The sequence below is a fragment of the Garra rufa genome, chromosome 23 (assembly GCF_049309525.1).
Source record: "Garra rufa chromosome 23, GarRuf1.0, whole genome shotgun sequence".
Classification (NCBI taxonomy): Eukaryota; Metazoa; Chordata; class Actinopteri; order Cypriniformes; family Cyprinidae; genus Garra; species Garra rufa.
The window spans coordinates 21,503,393-21,526,664 of record NC_133383.1 but is presented as its reverse complement, the minus strand read 5'-3'; the positions used below and the strand labels follow the sequence as shown (position 1 = coordinate 21,526,664).

Genomic DNA, 23,272 nt, shown 5'->3' with positions numbered 1-23,272 from the left:
CATAGTAGTTAACAACATTAACAAACTTGAACAAAATATTTTTTAATTATAAAAAAAGTTATAATATTTCGTTAATTTGTTAGTATATTAATTTTTATAAAATGCAACTGATTGTAACAAAATGCATAATGCTAATTTAATGTAATTACCATAATTCATTTATTTTAACTAATTTATATTAATTTAGCAATTATATTAATTAACTGAATTAAATTTTTATACCCCGTTTTATTATTATTATTATTATTATTATTATTATTATTATTATTATTATTATTATTATTATTATTAAGAAATGTTTTTTGTTTCCCAATCCTGCCGGACGTCTCCTTTCCTGTTATATTATTTCTTCATCAAAGGTAAATGTCAAAGCATGTGGATAGTATAATTTTTCAGTTAGCTGCTAATTAGTTAATCAGCTGACCTTTTTATCCCAAGCAACATACAATTGGATGGACAATCCCCATGGAGTAAACTAATTAAGTGTTTTGCTCATGGACCAATTAAGCCTTCACTGGATGTTTGATTGACAGGTGATCTGGCCAATCATAATAACGAATCTGCCATTTTGTTGGAAAAACAAACCAGACAAGAGAGTAGAATAACGTTGGTGGACTTGAACTTGAAAATGCTACACATTGTCGTCTCTCAGCATTGAAAAAAGATACCTTCTGATGTTCATTAATGTTTATTTCATCCTATAAAGAGGAAGAGATGATCGGTTCACTTGCCACTTGAACTGAGGCAGTACGGCTTAAAGTTAAAGAGCCACAAAACTGTATTTATCATTTGAATTTCTTAAAAAAGACCAAATTTGAAAGCTTTTCAAGTTTAAACCCACCGAAGATAATCTACTCTCTCGTCTGATTTGTTTGTTGGACAAAATGGCAGTTTTAGCAATACAGTGCCTTGCAAAAGTATTCATACCCCTTAATTTTTTTTCACATTTTGTTTTGTTGCAGCATTGTTAAACTGCTTTAAATTACTTTTTTTCCACATCAATCTACATCTCATACACCATAATGACAAATCACAAAACAGGTTTGTAGGGGAGAGCGGGGCACAACCTAACACTTTTTGAATTTCGCGGTTTATGTAAATCCACGTGGGGTTCAGAGTACAATTTTTTATCCACGTTATTTTCACACTTGTCTAGTACAAATATATCGCTTTGTTTCATATTTACAGTGTATATGTTTTTCGTTATTTGCCTCAAAAGAAAGGAAGTGAAACGTGACAACATGCCCCGTAGGTGGGGTACATTGTAACATCTGAGGGGCACGTTGTAACACGACCATATGACAGCTTAAAATGTTATCTGATCGAATGAAAAAAATATACACAACAAACTAAAATATTTTGTCAGTAAAATACATGAGTTAACTTTTTCAAATGAAGTAATGACGTTTTTTAAAAAAATAAAAATGATCTAATTTTGGAGTTTGAAAATGAACACATTGCAACAATGCTTTGAACGGCCCTGATTGCAACACACAGCTGTACAGTAGTTCAAAACAATGTGGACAGCTAGATGAAACACATTTAGACATTCAGAAGAACACTCCACTCCTCCACACACAGCTCTCATAGAACACGACACACATAAACGAGCCAAAATGCTTTACATTACTTGAAATAATAACTTCTGAACATTAAACATTGATTGTCAGCCTTTATTCACCTGTTTCTTGAGGTATCTTATCGAAATCCTTAGAAGTAAATCGTGTAAACTGCACCGCTAATGTCATAGAATAGCATAGTTTAATAACAGCGGGGAATATTGTAACACAGTGTTACATCTTTCCCCATCTGCGCGACTGGAGTTTAAAACAGGTTAGTGTCTTCTGCCGGTTTGTCAAGCATTAATAAACTATCTAAACTGATAAATAACAAATTGGAGATTAAAATAATAGCAGATTTGTCTAATTTTAAATGAATATTTAAAACTGAAATGAAAAGTTTACTTCAGCCAGAAATGTACTTTTACTATGGTAAAATAAATATTCAGCGATATCTTCAAAAGGCTTTTGAATTCTGGCGCTCTTTTTTCTCTGCATAGTGTTGCTATGGCAACTAGTAAACACCATAAATTTGGTTATGCTAGCGTGTGTGGAAATATTTAAACCACGCGTGTTACAATTAACCCCGCGTTAGTTTGTGCCCCGCTCACCCCTACTGTAACAACTTTGCAAATTTATTAGAAATAAAAAACTGAAAAGATCCCGTTGCATAAGTATTCATACCCTTTTCTGGGACACTCGAAATTCAGCTCAGGAGCATTCATGTTGCTTCTAGATGTTACTACACTTCGAGTGGAGTTAAACTTTGGAAAATTCATTTGAATGAGTATGATTTAGAAAGGCACACACCTCTCAGAAAAGGTCTAACAGCTGAAAATGCATATCAGAGCAAAAACCAAGTCCTGAGGTCAAGATAACTGCCTAATTTGTAAAATTTGCTAATCTGGTTTTTTCTTTGTCATTATTATGGTCTATGGAGTGTAAATTGATGTGGGGGAAAACTAATTTAAAGCAGTTTATCATAATGCTGCAACAAAACGTGAAAAAAATGAAGGGGCATGAATACTTTTGCAAGGCACTGTATAATTGGTCAGATCGCCTGTCAATCAAGCTCCCTGCGAAGGGTCAAAACTTGTAATGATCCTGGTTCAACCTTGGTGAGATTTTAACCTAGAGCCTTTCAGTTACCACTTAAGATCTGTATCAACTGGCTTACACTACCTCATAACCTTCAACCTTTAAAAAAACCACATATTCTCTTTTCCTCAGCCGCTTTGGCACTCCTGATGATCTGAAGCAACTGATTGATACCGCACACTCCATGGGCATCACGGTTCTTCTGGACGTGGTCCACAGTCACGCCTCCAGCAACACAGAAGACGGGCTGAACTACTTCGACGGGACAGACTCCTGCTTCTTTCACGAAGGCTCCAGAGGAAACCACTCGCTCTGGGGCAGCCGACTCTTCAATTACTCCAGGTGAACCAAATATTCAAGCTGAATACATTCTGCTCACATTCCCAACTCTTGTCCTGTTCAATTAGTTCTCATTTGTGAATATCAAACAGCCCTTGAGTTTTCCGCAAGCTTTCACATGCTAATGGAGCACTAATGGATCTTAATGGCATCTTAAGAAGTCTAAGAGGTACTACAGTGTTTCCTGAACCATCACAGTCGTTCACCTATATGATCCACTTTGATTACTGGGCAAGTGTGACACACCTCGTATGCGGTACTTCACGGTTTGCAAACAAGCTTTTTTTTTGGTAAATCTTCAATCCATGTCGCCTACTTCTCAAGAATAATCTTAAGAAATTTCTCCCGTCCCTCGTCTTTCTTCTCCCCTCTGCTCATCTCTGTCTCTGCGATGACAGGCTCTCTTTACGCCACCTCTCAGCGCTGATCCATTAGAGGTCTCAGTGCTGCCCTCCGTTGCCCTCTTCTGTAATGGGATTTCACATCATTGTTGTTTGAATCTGAAGAGTCATGCCTCACCCACCAAAATGATAGTCCTGTCTGGCGGTTACCTCTGCGAATGAACATTGATTTTTGGTCATATCTTTGTTATTGATTCTGGCCGTATGCCTTTTGTTCCCTCGCTGCTTTTGTGTTTTTTTTCCCCCTGGTTCCTGTTCCCCACTGGCGATATTTTAACGTTTTTACATAGCTTGGTAGAGAAGGGATGGAATATCTGCTGTACTAGAGGGGAAACGTTACTGGTCATCATTCTTTAGATTATTGCTTTTTATCACAACTGAAAGAATAATTGACTTTTTGTGCAGTATGTAGCTGTTTAGTCACACGTAAGTGTTGTCTGAAGAGCTAATTTCATGATGTAGCTACCTATTTGCCTGTTTGATCATCAACAACATTTGCAAAGTTACAAAGCTTTAAGTTCAGTACAAACGGAGAAATTGTGTTTTACATGATTTGCTTTGGCATACAACAAACGGCTGGTAGGGACTTCAACAAGCTACTTCCTGGGTTAGTGACATCACAAACCCCTGAAATTTTCATAAACTTTGCCCTGTCACCAGCAAAGTTTGAATGTTGGTGGTTGTTAGCGTTTATGTGATCAGTGCAAACTATTCTTTGATTATAGCTTATACAGCCACTGTAGTAGAGCCATGGTTAGTCTTCGTAATAGGCTCGTAGTTCTGGAGACAGATATTTGGCTAGGTGTGCACTAGGCGGTTAGTGAATCACAACACACTGGGTCAGCTAACCAATCAAAGCCTTTTGCGAATTTCTGAAGAACCAGGAAGTCAACAGATTGTTTTTAGAACAGAAAAGCAGTGTAGAATAAAGGTGAAATATGTGGAAAATAATGTGATTTAAAAAAAAAATTGAAGCATGAATACATGTTACAGTGCACCCTCAAGGCACAATCAAGCCTTTGAAAAAGCCAGTAGACCACCCCTTTGAGTATATATATGTTTTTTAAATATAAATTATGTATTCTATTTATCTATTATAACAGTTATTAGTAATTGCATTTATTCAACATAAAATGTAAAATAAAATATAAGGTATATAATTATTTAATTTAATAATATATATAAACGATAGACATTAACATTTTAACAAAATATTTTTTTTTATTTTGTAAAATTGTTATTGTATTATTTTTGTCTCTGTCGTTACTAAAACTATGTATTTTTTTATATACTATTGTAGTATTAATTAATATTTTGATTTTTGAATTTTAATTTTAGTTTAAGTAAATGTGGTCTGTGCTTTTGTCATTATATTAGGGTTTATATATATATATATATATATATACACACACACACACACACACACACACACACACACACACATACTGTTTTAACTTTTTTTCATATTTATATTTTAATTAATTTTGCTTTAGTTAACAACAATACTGAATTTAACAGCTAACCATAAAACGTAAAAATGTAGTGGTTAGATTGTGTTTACACTTTAATTGCTTCGTTGTAATTTTCCCAAACATTTTTATGTGTATAAGCTTGCTTTTATACTTCCAATAGCATCATCTTTCTTGTGTAATTTCCTGGTAGTACGCTTAGCCATCAAATATTAAGCCTAGGATTTAGTCTTGTGCTCAAAGAGGAAAAAATGTCTTGAAACCTAGGAAACTGCATGTCACAACGCATAAAAAATGATAAAAGAACAAGCACATTAAACAGCTCAGCTCTCATTCGCACAGTCCTGTAGAATTAATCTTGAAATAACGCAGATGGTTTTTAAATCATGTAATGCCATTATACCCTGCACATTGTTATTATATATGCTTAATAAATTTCAGATTGCTTATTTAGACAAACAGATCAATAGCTGCTTGGCATTTCTTTAGAGAAACTCAAAAACAACAGCCAGTCTATTCTAATCTTGCTTTTAATTAACTTGCATTGTGGTTAATTGAGAGCTACCAATTTATACGCATTGTCTTGATATTCTTTATTTATCAGTCTTTGATTTTTGAGTTTAATTACTCAACTGTTTTTGAATGTGGTTTTGATACTCTTTTTAAATGTATTAAATGATGATATTTGACTTGTTTCCGTAGCTCACCATGCAACTTGATGCGAGTGTGCATGTTTGTTTACAGATAAATCCGAGGATCATTTAGCGATGGAATAAAAGGACAATAGACAGTACAGTTTCAAAGCTTTGTATTGTGAATAATTTATTTATTAATTCTGTTTTATTTGTTAATCTGTGATTTTGTGGACTGTTGTTTGAAGGCTTTGATGCTGTTGTTGTTGTTTTTTTCGCTCAGTGTTTATTCAGCCCCAATTATTTTTGATAGTGATGAGGGATTGGTGGAGTGGCAATAATATATTGATTCTTCTTTAAAGTCTTTCATCTGTGGCCTGCTGCAGTTGTTGGCGTCTCTGTGGTGTAAATGAGCCTGTCTCATCCGCCCCTTACCTCTGTCAATTCCCTCTAACAATCTCCTCTCTCTCTCTTTCCTTTGCATCTCTTCATCATGCATAAATTCAGAGTGCCTGAAAATGAAGTGTCTAATGCTTCTGTAAAAGTTTTTTGGTTTTGTTTTGAAGTGAGTCACCAGTGATGAGCGTCGCTCTTCCCGGGTGTTTACGTCTTTTGAAGGTGATTGTAAATGAAAGCTGTGTCGACTCCATCTCCTTCGACTATCCTTATGGATTTGACACGGCCCATCGGAAATAGCCGAAGGATGACCCTCTAACCCTCATTTCCATTAAAATCCAATCAGAGGAGACACGCCTCACTTCCGTGCGTCCGTAAACGGCCGTGACGTCCCTTGATCTGATACACTCCGTGTCCGAAACTGAACGCAGAACAGTGTTTCGTATGACGGATTCTATAAAAGAATAGCTTCATACAGGCTTCCAAAGCACGTCAACATCTAGAACAAATTCCAATGTGCTTTGTACGTGACCATGTATAATTCTTATTACTCAGAAGAAATTTAATAATAAAAAAATCTTAGTATTAAATGATAAAATTAATAATAATAATAATAATCAGTGTTATTTTAGTATTATTTATAAACTAAAATACGTTTTGTTAATGAAAACTATAGCAAATAATCTCTCACAATTCTGACTTTTTTTTTTCTCAGCGATGTAACCTCACAATTGCGAGTTAAGTCAGAATTGTGAGATATAAACTTGCATTTCTGAGAACACACTCTTAAAAATAAAGCTGCTGTGCAATGCCATAGAAGAACCTTTTTTGTTTAAATTTTTTGTTCAGATCTTTAACATCTGAAGAACCTTTTTGTTTCACTAAAAACATTGCGAGTTTATATCACGGAATTCGGAGAAAAAAAGTCAGGAATTGTGAGTTTATATCTCGCAGTTCTGACTTTATAAGTCACAGTTGCGAGTTTATATTACACAATTCTGACTTTATAACTTGCAATTGCAAGCTTTCATGTTGTGGTTGCCAGATAAGAGTTAAAATCCCCAAATCAAATCTCTGTTAAAAGATTTTTTTTTTTTGACTGGTTAATGCTTATTTCTTAGCAATCTGGCAACCAGGAAAAGGTTGACTTTAATACGATAATAACATAAAAAGTACATTTGACATGGACTAAAAGTCATTTAAAAGACTAAGACTAAATTAAAAATGGCTGACAAAATGAACATTGTTATATACTATTATAGTATATATAAATATTTTGAATATTTAAAATATTTTTGTATTTGTAGTTTTCACTTTATGTTTTAGTAATGTTGTTTGCTGTTTGCTTTTCATATATATTTTTATTTAGCTTTAATTTATTTCACTTTTCGTTTTAATGATTTTTAGAACTTCAGTTTAAGCTTTTTTATCAGTTAGTTGCTAAGGAAATATTTCTACTTTCTATTGTACATTTTTTTTGTCCTTGCAAGTTTGTTTTATCTATTAATTTTTAATTTTATTTTATTTCAGCTTTATTTCATTTTTTTTTTTTTTTACTTTTAGTTTTAACCACACCAACATAGATAATTAATATTTGTTTAGAAATATTTTGTACCATTATTTTAAAATATTTTATAATATAATTAATAATAATAATAATTAATAAAAAAATTTAATTATTATTATTATATATTGTTAAATGATATTATAAATTATAAGAATAGCCATTCTTGATGTCGTTTAAATCAAGATTTTTTTTGAAAATGACAAAAAAAAAAACGTTTTGTTGCAAAAGTGCAAATGGTGCATTTTAAATAGCAGATGTGGAACATTAAAAGTAATATTGTAATTAACTGTAATTTAACTGGTTGTGTGCAATAGGTGGCTTTGATCAAACTCAGCAGTAGTTATGTAGACCTTATGTTTTTTGCAGAACATGGTTGAGCTTAAAAAAAAAACTTAAGAAGGCTCAAAATATCTGGCAACGTGCAATTTCTCAACTTTATTTCCAAATCCCTCACAAAAATTATAATGTTTAACACCAACATAGGTAATTAATATTGATTAGAAATATTTTGTACCATTATTTTAAAATGTTTTCGTAAAAAGTTGTAGAATGTAATTAATAATATTTTTGTAATTATTATTATTATATATTGTTAAATGATATTATAAATTATAAAAATAGCCATTCTTAATGTAGTTTAAATCAAGATTTTTTTTTTTTGAAAATGACATTATATTTAAAAAAGAAAAATGTTTTGTTGCAAAAGTGCAAATGGTGCATTTTAAATAGCAGATGTGGAACATTAAAAGTAATATTGTAATTAACTGTAATTTAACTGGTTGTGTGCAGTAAGTGGCTTTGATCAAACTCAGTAGTAGTTATGTAGGCCTTATGTTTTTTCCAGAACATGGTTGAGCCTAAAAAAAAAAAAAAAAAAAAAAAAAATTAAGAAAACTCAAAATATCTGGCAACGTGATGCAATTCTCAACTTTATTTCCAAATCCCTCACAAAAATTATAATGTTTAACTTTACACTATCAGTGCAACATTCAGTGTTCTCCTTTCAACAGTCCTTTTAAAACAGCACCATTGTACCCCTATAAAAGACATGACAAGATGTGAAAAACAAAGCCTGAAGACTGAAAGAGTAAACCTCCTGCAACAGATGCTGTAATACACACTTGTTTATTTCATCTCAGACGACAGCTTTGTTAGTACTGGCTGGCCGTCAGCGTGTATTAGCAGCTGTCCTGCAGTAGACTTCACTCTGTAATTAACACTGTGTCTTGAGTTGTTTGCAGTCTAATTACATGTTTGATGAGCTCTGTTTTTAATCCATTGACACTCTCTGTGATGGCCGGAAAGATGGTATCTGTGTCTTTTGCAGTCAGTCACAACAGCCTCGAGTCAGACCGTGCGGAACAGCGACTGAAGGAATTGTTTTTTATGAAAGCGAATTAGTCGTAGCCTTTGAGTTTTGCTCGAAAATGTCTCATCCCATGAAAATTAAAAAGGTATAAACCTTTTCGATCCTTTCACGCGTAGGCAGCAGGCATCATTAGGTAGATGCGAGCGATGCATTACTGAATTTGAAACAAAATTACAAAGAGCTAAAAAAAAATCAAACATCTAGAGCCAAAGCTAACGGAACAAAACAAAAGACATGTATGGCAGCACAGCTAATATCTAAGTACAGTAGACAGTTTCACATTTCGTGTGTGTATCTGTGTGTGTGCAAATGCTCAAATGGAAATAGACCTCATTAGGTTTGATATACAAAAGGATTGGCTGTTGCATTCAGTCTGACACTTTTTTTAATTTAATTTTTAAGATCTGAAAGAATGCCGCGGGGCACACTGGCGAAAAGTCCTGTATTGATGAAATTTTAATTGCCTTAATGAAGGGCCCATGCACATCTTGGAGAAATCACTTCAACATTTTTTTTGAGGGAAATTAAAAAAGTAAATTCCTTTTTAATGCAGTCAAAGCCCTACTAAATGCTAGCAAGCACATACATATATAAATAAATAAACAACTAAATATAAACTCTTGTGAACTTTCGTGTCTATAAGTAAACATTTATTATATACAGTTGAAGTCAAAAGTTTACATACACCTTGCAGACAAAATAATTTGAATAAGTTTAATTTATAAAAATGACCCTGTTCAAAAGTTTACATACACTTGGTTCTTAATACTTTGTTACCTGAAGTAATCACAGTTGTGTTTTTTGTTTAGTGATAGTTGTTCTTGAGTCCCTTGTTTGTCCTAAACAGTTACACTGCCCGCTGATCTTCAGAAAAATCCTCCAGGTCCCACAAATTCTTTGATTTTCCAGCATTTTTGTGTATTTGAACCCTTTCCAACAATGACTGTATGATTTTGAGATCCAACTTTTCACACTGAGGACAACTGAGGGAATCATATGCAACTATTACAGAAGGTTCAAACACTCACTGACGTTTCAGAAGGAAAAACGATGCATTAAGAGCCAGGGGTGTAAACTTTTGAACAGAATGAATATGTGTACATTTCTTTTTTTATTTTGCCTATATATATATATATATATATATATATATATACATATGTATGTATATATACCCTGATCTTCAAATTCAAAACGTTATTAATGCATTTCTTCCTTCTGAAGCATCAGTGAGCATTTGAATCTTCTAAAATTGTTGCAATTGTTGCAAGTCCCTCAGTTGTTCTCAGTGTGAAAAGATGGATCTCAAAAGCATACAGTCATTGTTGGAAAGGGTTCAAATATACAAAAATGCTAAAAAACCAAAGAACTTGTGGGTCCTGAAGGATTTTTCTGAAGAACAGCAGGCAGTTTAAACAAGTAGCTCATGAACAAATATAATAAATAAATAATAAAAAAAAAACAGCTGTGAATCATTCAGGTAACAACACAGAATTAAGAATCAAGTGTATGCAAACTTTTGAACAGGGTCATTTTTATAAATTCAGTGCTAAATAAAATAAAAAAACATGCAAGGTGTTTGTAAACTTTTGACTTCAACTGCATATATGATAATATGCTCATGTCTTTCTTCAGTCGAAAAGAAAGGTTTTTGGGCAAAACATTCCAGGATTTTTCTCCATGTAGTGGACTTCATTGGGGATCAACAAGCTGAAGGTCCAAATTGCACCCAGCAGGCACAGGATGTCAACATGACGTCAGATTGATGTTCTATTTCTACCACTATGACGTCTATCAGACGTTGGATTTTGGTTGCCATACCTGACGAATAAATGTCAGTCTTTGGCTCAACGTTGGATATTGGTCACTTTCCAACGCAACCTAAAATCAACCAAATATCAACACCATTTGGCGTCGTTATTGGACGTCAAAATAACGTTGTCCTTAGACGTTGGCTAGACATTGAATTTTGGTCACCTGACGTCACGACCTAAATCTAACCTAATATTAACATCTTATGACGTTGTGTGCCTGCTGGGCAGTTTCAGCTCAACTTCAAAGAACTCTACACGATCCCAGCCAAGGAATAAGGGTATTTTCTAGTGGAACAATCGGTCATTTTCTTAAAAAAAAAAAAAAACTTTTAACATGATGTACTTTTTAACCACAAATGCTCGTCTTGCACTAGCTGGACTTCACCTATATCATAGTCACTTTGGAAAGGTCAGGCGTGACGTAGGCGAAGTACCGACCCAGTGTTTAACAGTGTCAAACACCCTTTACAAAAAAAGGTAAAACTGCGATGTTGGACAATTTTGAAGTTGGAGCAGAAAATAAGATTAAGTTTTACGCCCTACCTTTTGAACCGGAGTACACAGATAAAGAACTAACAACGCGTGACCTTTACAGCGTGATTACGTAATGCGTGAAGTCATAGACGGCAATCGCAGATCTAGTGCAAGACGAGCATTTGTGGTTAAAAAGTATATGAATTATTTTTTTTTTTATTTAGAAAATGACCGATCGTTTCCTCGGCTGGGATCGTGTAGAGCCCTTTGAATCTGCATTGAAACTGCAATTTGGTCCTTCAACCCATTGATCCCCATTGAAGTCCACTATAAGGAGAAAAATCCTGGAATGTTTTCCTTAAAACCTTAATTTCTTTTCGACTTAAGAAAGAAAGACATTAACATCTTGGATGGCATGGAGTTGAGTAAATTATCAGGATTTTTTTTTTACTCTGAAGTGAACTAATCCTTTAATAGGATAGCCCAAAAGATTGATTTCCACTGATGCTGATGTCACAAGAAGTGCTTTTGTTAATCCAGAAGAAGACAACCAGAGGTCAGTATCCTGTTGGTTTTGAAAGGAAGATAATCAGTGTCAGTAAATCAAAACATATACACTCACCAGCCCCATTAAAAGTTTAGCTACAAAGTCAGAAACAGCTGACTGAGCTTAGCAGGCTTACTCAACTCTAAGAAACTGAGCAGACTTATAGTGGTCTGCATGGGCCCCTGGAGGCCGGGCTTCTGCAGGAGAGTTAGCTAACAAAAGCACATTAGTTCAAACTGTGTACTTGGCAGTGGATTTATGTTACACTTACAGTCTGGGATGGCTCAAAAAGTATTGGAGGACTGAGACCAGGGCACGCATTTGAACCTTGCAACAGCAGTTTAAGCTACTTTTTAAAATAAGAGTTTAAATGAGAAGGTCAAATTTAAATACACACTTAGATTTAGACACAGCTGCTTGAGCAGGCCCACTGTATACTCTGTATTATTATAAAAATAGGTGAAAAAAGCGGACAAATAGAGATTTATAATTTAGGACTATATTTTTGGCTCTAATTACTAATTGGATGTTCAGATTTCCATATCCAGCTGTATCTGTATACTTTAATAATATACTTATAAATAATGATAAACTTTTTTTGTGGCAGAATTGTTTATAATATTAATAATAATAATAATAATAAAAAGAAGAAGAAGAAGAAGAAGAAGAAGAAGAAGAAGAAGAAGAAGAAGAAGAAGAAGAATTGGTTTATTATTATTTATGTTTAGTTTATTTAATATTATTTAATGTACCTGTATACTTTTTTATGGCAGAATTGTTTATAATAATAATATAATACTACTACTACTACTACTACTACTACTACTAATAATAATAATAATAATAATAATAATTTAATAAACATAATGTTAATGTATTTAATATTTATTTCATTTAATATTATTTAATGTACCTGTATACTTTTAGCTGTACTTTGTACAAGTTTTTTCCTTTTTATTTATTTATTTGTTGGTTAGTTGGTTGGTTTAGTTTCTTTAACTGAATTTATATTATTATTATTAGTGTTAGTAGTATATTTAATAATAATAATAATAATAATAATAATGATAATAATAATAATAATAATAATAATAATAATAATAATAATAATAATAATAATAATAATAATAATAATATACTTAATTATATTTTTATAATAATACTAATAATGTATTATTTATTTTGTAATTTATTTAATATTATTTATGTACCTGTATATTTTTAACTGTATTTTTTATTATTATTACTATTATTATTTTTTTTTTTTTTTTTTTTTGTTATTTTGTTATTGTTGGTGGTGGTTGTCACAGTTCTGTCTGTTTTGTCATTGGTTTTTCCCATTTGTCTTCCCCCTGTCATTGTGTTATCATTTGGTTTAGTCCTCGTTTGCGTATCACCGTAATCTGTTTCACCTGTGTCTCATTTTCAGTTCCCTTTATAAGTCTGTCTCTGTTTGCAGTTCAATGTCGGTCTTTAACGTTATGTTATGTGTGTGAAAGTGTTCCTGCCTGTTCCTGCCTTGTTCCTCTTGGAGAATTATATTAAATATCTTGTTAATTGTTAATCTCGTCTATCGTCTCGTCTCGTCCTGCACACACCCCTAACAGTGGTGGCAATACGATCTATTTTTTTATGTATTTATTTGTTTGTTTACATTCATTTAGCTTATTTAATTGAATTTATATTGTTATTGTTGTTAGTAGTAGTACGTTTTTGTGGCACATTTGTTTATAATAATAATAATGATTAAAAAATAATAATCATTTATTATTTAATTTTATTTTTTTAATATTTAATTTATTTAAAGCACCTATATACTTTTAACTGTACTTTGTACAAGTTTTTCCCCTTTTTTGGTGGCAACATAGTTAACTAATTAATTAATTTATTTATTTATTTATTTATTTAAATTGGTTCAGTTTGTTTAATTATTATTATTATTATTATTATTGTTGTTGTTGATGTTAGTGGTAGTAGTATATCTATAATAATAATAATAATAATAGTAATATACTTGTTAATAATGATAAACGTTTTTGTGGCAAATTTGTTTATAAAATTAATAATAATAATAATTTATTTAATTTTAATGTATTTAGCGTTTAATTTATGTAATGTACCTGTATACTTTTAACTGTACTTTGTACAAGTTTTTCCCTTTTTTGGTGGCAATATAGTTTATTTATTTATTAAAATTTGTTAAGTTTATTTAATTTAATTTATATTATTATTGTTAGTGGTAGTGGTATATAAATAATAATAATAATAATAATAATAATATATTTTTATATACTTAATTATTTATTTGAACTTATTTAATGTTTAGTTTATTTAATATTCTTTAATCACGTATTATTAGCAAACTGCACATACTTTTTGGTGACAGAATTACTAATTTAGATAAATAGATAGATAATGATTTTGGTATTGTTTATATTATATAAATCAGCCCTTGCAAGATTTGAACTTATAACCTTTTGGTTTCTAGCCCAAGCTCTTTAACTACTAAGTTACAGCACCACCGGGTCCATCTATTATTACACAGCACCAAAAGTGCTGTTCAGCCCTTGTGAGATGAACTAGATGACTTGTAATCATTCATCTCTCAGCTGAGTAAACACAAGGGTGGGAGGATGAATTCTCAGCTTTAATCGTGGTTTAAATCTTCCCCAGGCTTTACTACATTTATACCCTTACTCAGCAGACCAAATGGCGTTTCTGATGTTTATGTGGATATTTTTACTTTTAAGTGTTAATGTTTATGAGCTGTTAAGCAGTCTCGGTTTGAATCCAGAAGTGCTGTCTCATAAATATGTTTTCCAGCTGTGACTCGAGCCCTTCAAGTTTGCACTGTATTTGAGCATCTGTTTACGTTTGTGCATTTGCATTTGTGTGTTGTCTCTAATTTGCTCCAGTGCATTTGTGCTTATTTATGAAGTCTAATTGGAAGCTATTTTGATGTTGTAGAGTTCAAACCATTAGACATGCTGTTGCAGTCCAGCACATCTCACTTAACTGGTTATAATTGAATCCCAAAGGGTCCGCCTCTGCCTGTGAAGTGTTGTTTTGGGGCCAGAGAGACTGGTGGGGAGTTAGAGGAAGTTTGGAAGAGACTCATAAGATCCGTCAGGATCACGCAGTGTGGGCTTTTTTCTGCTCTGTTGTCTGCTAACACACTGCCCATCAAAGAAGCTTTTAATAAAGCTGAGATCCACTGCAAGGTCTGTGCTTTCTACTGAGAGCGAGAGCACACAGAACTGTTGCTACGCTAGTGTTCGGATTCAGTCAAGTGCGCTGTGAGAGCTTTTTATGTTAGGACTGCACCTGGAACTGGCAAATTATGCCTAGCAAATGCAATAACTAGCTTATTATTATTGCACGTATCTGCAGGTGAAATATTTGTTAGCATAGGTGTGTGGTGTTTAGTTCAAAAAGGCAAAAACCAACTGCGTTAATGGTCAGTCACACACATACGTACTAAATCATTTTTGCATGTTGGTAAGCTAATGACACTGTAACAAGAACAAAACATGCAGTCACAGCACAAACCCTGCTGGCCAAGCTGGTTTATATTGAACTTAGCTTATAGGGGGTAATCATTGCACAGTTTTAGGCCCAGTTTTCACTCAGCAACAGTTTTCTGGAGTTTTCAGAAGCCCAAAATCTGAGGAAAATCTGTCCATGTGAGTAAAGATTGTTTAGTGTGAATTATCAAAGACACTATCTAAGAAAAGTGTCAATGTGCTTCCGCAAACTGTCATACAAGCTTTGGACAGGGTAGGACATATGTGTAGCGTAAACTTTGGCAAGAATATGCTAGTCTCCTCTTGGCATATATCAAAATCCTCCGACATTGTTTTTTACAAATCCTTGTTTTGTACTTTTAATTTGTGACCAGTGTTTTGTTTTGCATTCTCCACTGCGCTTATGCGTTCGCCACTCTCACAGGAGCTTACACTATGCCTACGACCTATGTCATCCGCTGGACGGTCACTGTCCTGTGAACACGAATGTGACCGTTAGCGAAAGCTTGAGATTATGGTTTATTTAAATTTAAAATATGGATTTTGTTTATACAAACACATCGAATCAGAAGGCCTTTATTAACCCCCTGGAGCTGTGTGGAGCACTTTTTATAATGGATGGATGCACTTTATTTTGCTCCAAAATCTCAACACCCATTCACTGCCATTATAAAGCTTGAAAGAGCCTGGACATTTTTCAATGTAATATTCAATATATATTATATTTGTCTGAAACAAGAAAGTCATATACCTAGGATAGCTTAAGGGTGAGTAAATTATGGGGTAATTTTTATTTTTGGGAATTATCCGATTAAGACCAGCAAACCAGCTTAGGGTGATCTAAGATTTTTGGTAAGAAATACTAGTTAACAGGGACAGTGTAATTTTTATAGTTTGGAAAAAGTCTAACTAGTAAAATGTGGTCATTTCACAGTAGCACAATAACAGAACTTACAGAGACTTACTTCATTTAAAAGTAGACAAAAAAGATGTCAAGTTTTCTATAGATATATCACTTGTGTCTGTGTGTAAAGTATTCTCTGAGTTTTGGTTGATTTTAGTGGCGTTTCAAAAAGATATGTGCGGAAACTGAGACAGTTAAGAGCACACCCCGTTTATTTTCTTTATTTTACAAAAGCATGTTCTGCTTTTGTTCTGCGAAACTGAAGAAAACGCGCCTATATTAATGAACCACTGCAGTTTTCAGTTGAAATGAACACTAGAGGCAGTAAAACTCTGACAACTTTCATTCCTTTTCACACAAAGTATGATTTACAGGTACAAAGTTTTGATTAATAAAGCCTAAATTTCACACAATTACTTGCAGAATATTATAACATGGCTTCTAAACAATTTTAACATCCTGTGCAATTTGAAAACTGATACTTTTGAACGTTGTTGTCACATATATAGCTTCATATGCATGAGTTTTCGAATTCAGGAGGTTTGCTCGGTAGCTCACGCGATAAGGAGTTGCACTTGAGTGATGAAGAGCTTCGGTACGAACTCTGTGAAACTACGGTTCAACAAAACAGCTCAAAATAAAGTTAAAATAGCATGGCTGCATCAACAAATGCGTTTTTATATCACTTTTGCATTGTTAACACTATTGGGTATATTTTAGGGTTGGGTTTGGTGTAGGGGATATTTCCAACACGATAGAGCATTAACCTTTAGCGACACTCCCAGAATATTTGAATTCTGAACACCCACAATACGTACCTCAAGCAGCGTAATGAAAATGCCTATGTGCCTGTACCAACTTAATAAAAACGTGCCATGGTCACATATTGAACGTGTGTTTTGTTTTGTTCAAAACATGCAGTAAGGTACGTAATTACAGTGCTGCAGAAATGTATATAGAGACACGTGTTTTCATGAGCTTGGTTGGGAATTGCTGCTATGGACTTTGTACAGTATGTGGCTTTGAGGTGGTCCTATTCAAATAGCAAGCTATCTACATGGAAACCGGCTGCAAATTAAAACAGCTTGCTGGATAACAACATTTTAGACTCAGACAGCCCCTAACAAACTGGCTGCGTGTTTTCTTTTCAGCTTTTCTGAGCTGGCAGAGATGCCAAAAATTAAATGGAAAAAATAAGCTTAAAAAATGAAAATTTCATGTTACTTTTAATAAGCATGAAATGTAGAAACTGTAACTCATTCATGCTTTTTATTTACTTAAAAATAAATGTAAGTTGAGGTGAACACAGCATTAGATTTGGCTAAAAATATTACCTAGGTAGGCAGCTCTGTAAGGTTTGGAACAGAGCCCTAGAGTCACTCCTCTCTGGAGCTTCTTGATTCTCTGAGATGGCAGAAGGTGTTAGCAGTATGACAGAGCAGTCCCGGCTGTGAGCTAAGACTCCGTAGGAGCTCATCGACTCTGCTCTGCCCCACAGGGGCTTCACTTATCACACCGAGGGCTTTTACTCAATGTCTTCAACACCCAGGGAGCCTTGCAGGAGGGAAGTGCCGACTCTGTCACCCACTCGCTCTCCGTACTAGCGCTGCAAACCTCCACTTAGGAGACAGACCTTATCTCTCATCAAGGGCGGCGTGCCAGGGTTTTGTCTTTAATCAATTATTGATGTGAGAAATAAAGCCGTATTTGGGAGGTACTTTGTACTCTAACAGGTGAACAGATTGCCTTGTCTGACAGGGCTTGTGTTTCCAGTCAGGCTGAAAATTGAACTTTTTAAGGGGGAGAGAGAGATGTAGAACAAGGGGCCACCGTGATGCCGGAGATTTACACACAAGCTGAGAGGAGATTCACCTCTCTTGCTTCGTCTCTGCCTTTTTCACTCTCTCCTCTTCCTTTACACACACAGTGAAACTCGCACACAGAATTTAAAGGGATATTTCACCCAAAAATCAAGCATAGTGTTAGTTCTGACAGGTCACGTTAGTCAAGCTCGCATCAGCTGATTTGGTCTACCTATAGGAATACGATGCCTATCTCCTCCATCCCCAGCTCCTCCTCTCGTCCAAGCAGGATTCTGCCTTCTCTCTTCTCCTTTGAACCAACTTTCTAAAATGCGTGCATTAAATTATTGAACAATAATGATCTCTGCAATACATTTATGTTGGTTCTGTTCTGTTACCTTATCAATGCTAGGCTGCATGGATGCACAGGGAGTTCTTGCTCAGAACAGAACCATACTGCCAATCCAAACTGTATATTAAGGGTAAATCTTTGACGATAGTGGTCCTGACAGAAATTAAACGATTGAACCAAACAGTTGATGTTAGCCACTGACTTCCATAGAGTGTTCTTATATGACTCTGTCATTGACTCTGACTCTGTGGAAGTCAATGGCTACTATAGCAGCATGACATAATAATGCATATATTGCTGTCTGCTGTGAAGTTGATGGCAAAAACTGTTGTTAGAAACACAGTTTCCAGTTATGGTGTGATGTGGACTTACATAAGCTGGGTCTCTATCCAATCTTGCGAATTTAACAATGTGTAAAACTGAACTATTGCATAAAACAAAAAAGCATTGTTTGCATCCAATAATTCAAAGAGAACAAAATAGTCACTTCTTGATAAACTGGCAGAAATATCACTAAGAGAAGTAGGAGAAGCCACTGAATATAATCATTTTCATGTAATAAATTCACCTCAGAGCGAGCAAACACAATAAATGTGGTTATTGCTTTTCAGAAGTGGATGCCTGCTGTTTTGGGAATGCAGTCATGTAAGACAGTTCTAGGAGGTAATTATACAAAAATACTTTGATGACAGACTTTGCTTGGGCATTTACTAATGACCAAAACAGATGCTGTGCAACAGGATCAGTCTGCTGGACAGTCAGGTTATGCCATCCCATCACACAAAGTAATATGACTTTTTGATGCACATTAAGGAATTTATCTGACAAATACATTTTCATCTCTTGTTATTTCCATTAACTCTGTTGCACACAAGTCAAAAACCACCTCAAGTGAGTGTAAACGCCTAGTTCTTTCGTGAAACTCCAGATGACGCAGGCTGATGGGTTGTTAATGTAACTGATGATGTTCACAGCCTTACATGACTTGGCACAAGCTGATTGGTTTATGTCACAAATGCAGCCAATGAGTTTGCACCTTTAACTTTAAATGGCTGGTTGGAATTCACTTGAACCTTTTGAAGCGTGCTTTCAAAGTTCCTCTGAAATCCTCCACCTTCCCCAGCTCCACCTGTATAGATCTGCTATGGGTTATTTTATATGCTATTTGTGCAGAAGCAGTATGTCTTAAATACTCACAGCACTGTATCTCCATATGATTTGGCAGTAACAAGTTCCTGCACTCGCTTGCAGCAGCAATAATTTACAACTACAGCAACAACCAACAGCAGCAGCAGCAGCAGCAGCATAGCAGATCTATTCAGCCAAGACCAAATACATTAACATTATCATATCCATTACCATGCTAAAATCTCCCGGGAATTGTCATGACTGAAAAACTTTATTGCCAATTAAGGTTTTTTTTTTTCTTTCGAAATTCAATGACACATTTCAGGTGCACTACTTCAAAATGCACATTAAAACAGGGTAATGGAAACATAGCTATAGATAATCCTCTTGGGCACAGTAGCAAAGCTAACATGCAGTTCATCTACATATTCTGTTTAAATGTATAGACATTTAATTCTATATACAGTGTCTTGCAAAAGTATTCAGAGCTTCAGAGGTGAAGAGGTGAGGAGAAGAATGGCAGATACTTGCCAAATGCAGATGTGCAAAGCTTGTCGCATCATACCAAAAAGATTTGGGGCGTTAAGGGTATGAATACTTATGCAATGTACTTATTTTAGTTTTTTTAGTTTTAATAAATTTGCTAAGTTGTCACAAATCTGTTTTTTTGGTTTGTCATTATGGTGTATGGAGTGTAGATTGCTGTGGGGGGCTATTTAAAGCAGTTTAACATAAAGCTGCAACATACACTGCAAAAAAAGCTTATCTTACTTAGTATTTTCGTCTTGTTTCTAGTCAAAATATCTAAAAATTCTTAAATTAGGATGCATTTACTTGATAAGCAAAAATGACATTAGATATATAGTCATGTTTCCAGGGGGAAAAAATAAATTGAGTGCAGTTAAATAAGTCAAATTATGTGCCAGTGGGATCAGTAAATTACTCTTGTTTTAACAACATTTTACTTACCCCACTGGTAGATAATTTTACTTGTTTCCAAGGGGAAAAAACTAAATTAAGTGCATTTTGCTTAAAACAAGGCTACATATTTTATGTAATTTTGCTTATCTAGTAAATGCATCTTAATTTAAGAATATTTATATATTTTGACCAGAAACAAGTCAAAATACTAAGTAAGAAAAGCTTTTTTTTTTTTTTTTGCAGTGTAACAAAATGTAAAAAAAATGAAGGACACTGTATTTTAGCATGTCAACATCTAATGGCATTGTGAGTTTGCGCATGCATAAATGCATAAAGGAACCCTGAATATGATGGGGCAAGAGACAATGAATCAAAAATCAAATGAAGAAAAATTTCAGAGAACTAAAATAGTGAAGTGGTCCTTAGATACATTGGTCATTACAGCAGCATCTTTTGAGAAATTATATTATGGAGAAAGCTATTTACTTAATGAATCACATATGTATGGGATGACAATTACATATAGTTGAACTCAAAAGTTTACATACACCTTGCAGAATCTGCAAAATGTTAATTATTTCACCAAAATAACAGGGATCATACCAAATGCATGTTATTTTTTATTTAGTACTGATCTGAAGTGACTCATATTAACTGACCTCTGACTAAGGGACTCAAATGCAACTATTACAAAAGGTTCAAACGCTCACTGATGCTTCAGAAGGAAACACGATGCATTAAGAGCCAGGGGGTGAAAACTTTTCAACAGAGTGAAGATGAGTACATTTTTCTTATTTAGCCTAAATATCTTTTTTTTTTTTTTTTTTTTTTCATTTAATACTGCCCTTCAGAAGCTACAGCAGATTCCCAGAAGACAAAATAAGTTAAAATAGCTCTTAATGCATCGTGTTTCCTTCTGAAGCGTCAGGGAGCAATTGAACCTTCTGTAATACTGGAAACAAAGGTGACCAACTAGTTATTACCGATGCATTATACAGCAGTGCTTATGTCAGTGCTCCCCTGATTAATTAAAGTTCATGAAATGATGGCAAATAGTCATGAATAACTGAACTATTACTATTTTTGGTGCATGAAGCTTTGACTAACATTACAGAAATACCCATTGTTGTTGTTGTTTTTACATTCTGTCAAGTTTGTTCTTCCACTCTGTCATTCTTTCTCCTAGTGTAAGATGGCCATCAAGTTTCAAGTGTGTGTCCATGTGGACATGCGTTTGTCTCTTTAATCCCTTTCCTTTTATCAACTCTCTTCTTTTTTTGTCCCTTTGTTAGTGGCCTGTTGAAGTGTTACATTGTTGTCTGGTTGCTGATTGGTTGCTCTTTGAGCTGACAGTCGGATTAATTGAGCCTCTCCACTGAGTCCTATCAAATCTCACAACCAACACTGACACCAAAACAATCAACGACGTCTCACAGCCCAGCCTGAGATCCACAACTAATTAAAGGGATTGTATGGTTTACTCTTAGAGAGCTGCCTAATGCTCCGAGGGTCATCATAACACGGCATGTGGGATATCAAAGCTCAGAGTAACACTCATGAGGATTTGTTTTTTTTATGATTCCTGAGGCAGGTTGGCTTTCTTCTGTCTGGAGTAGCACTTCATAATTAATTTAATTGGGTTCTGTTCAGCTTAATTTGATTCAAGTCAATTAAGTTCAATTCAAAGGTGCTTTATAGGAATAATTGTAGCCTTTCCAGTTGTAAAACAGCTCATAAAAGGTCATAAACCATTCAGAAAGAAACAATTATCAATTGAAATACTAGTCTTTAAAGGGATAGTTCACTCAAAAAGTTTTCTGTAGCAAACAGAGTTTTCTGACCCTCAATAGGGTGCATGAAACTGACACATTCCTGGACCATAAAGGTAGTAAGGACATTGTTAAAATAGTCCATGTGACATCAGTGGTGCAACCTTAATATTATGAAGCTACAAGAATACTTTCTGTGCACAAAAAAAAAAACAAAAACAACAACTTTAATTGAACTATTTATTCTCTTTCGTGTCAGTCTTAAACTATACCTTATTCTTTGTGATCTATTTGGAATATGTCACATTTCTGTTGGTTACTTTTTCCTGTGAAAATAACTGTTATAATATATAACATTACTGTGATATAAAAGTTTGGAAAGTTTGTTCCGCCCACCCTTACATCTGAGTGAACAAAGCATCTACAGAGAGCTTGAGAATAGATGGATAAACAGGGAAAAACAGGTCAGGAGGGCGAGAGATCAATGCACAGGAAGATGAAATGTAGAGAAGTCAGAACATCTCCTCCTCGTATTCCCGTGTGCCCTTGTGCTGAGTTTCAGAAAATCAGAGCAGTGTATTAAAGCCATCTTTAGACCTTTCACCCCAAGCCTCATTTGCAATTTGCAATTAAAGTTGTGCTGCTATTTTAAGCCTCCAGGTCTGACCCGGGGCTTGTGTGCGTGACTCATAGAAAAGTGCTGAATTATTGTGTCACCATCATGCCCTGGTCAATAATCTGATGTAATGGGTGCAAGGTTTACAGCCCTATGACTCTCTTTCACTTTTGTTAAATGATTTGCAGAATTAATCTGCATACATTTTCTTATGGTAGGTCAAATTGCAGATCTGCAAACAGAAACATTTTTCTTTGTTATGTTTATACACTTTATAGCATTATTGCTGGGATTAGTTATCACTAGGGGTCGACCGATTATCGGTGCCGGTATTAAGCTTTTTTAATGGGTATCGGCGAAGGTATTAAGCATTTTTATGGTTATCGGTATCGGTCATTTTTAGCCAATTTGCTGATAAAATAATTTAAAAGCATTTAAAGAGTTTTTGTCAGAGCTCTTGTTTTTCTTAGTTTTGACATTTTTTATTTTTACACTAGAACACATATATCGGTTCAAAATATTGGATATCGGTCTACTTGATCAGTAATAATCGGTATCGATCATTAGTTATCACAACTTAAAATAACTAATAAC

The 23,272-nt window shown here is 34.3% G+C and overlaps 1 protein-coding gene across 1 annotated transcript in view; it reads left to right on the top strand.

The window, feature by feature from the left end:
• gbe1a (glucan (1,4-alpha-), branching enzyme 1a) overlaps window positions 1–23,272 on the top strand; it is a 208,918-nt gene that overhangs the window by 71,105 nt on the left and 114,541 nt on the right. The window contains exon 7 of the mRNA XM_073829881.1: window positions 2,790–2,999. Within this exon, the coding sequence (XP_073685982.1) occupies window positions 2,790–2,999 (210 nt within the window). The remainder of the gene's footprint in view (window positions 1–2,789; window positions 3,000–23,272) is intronic.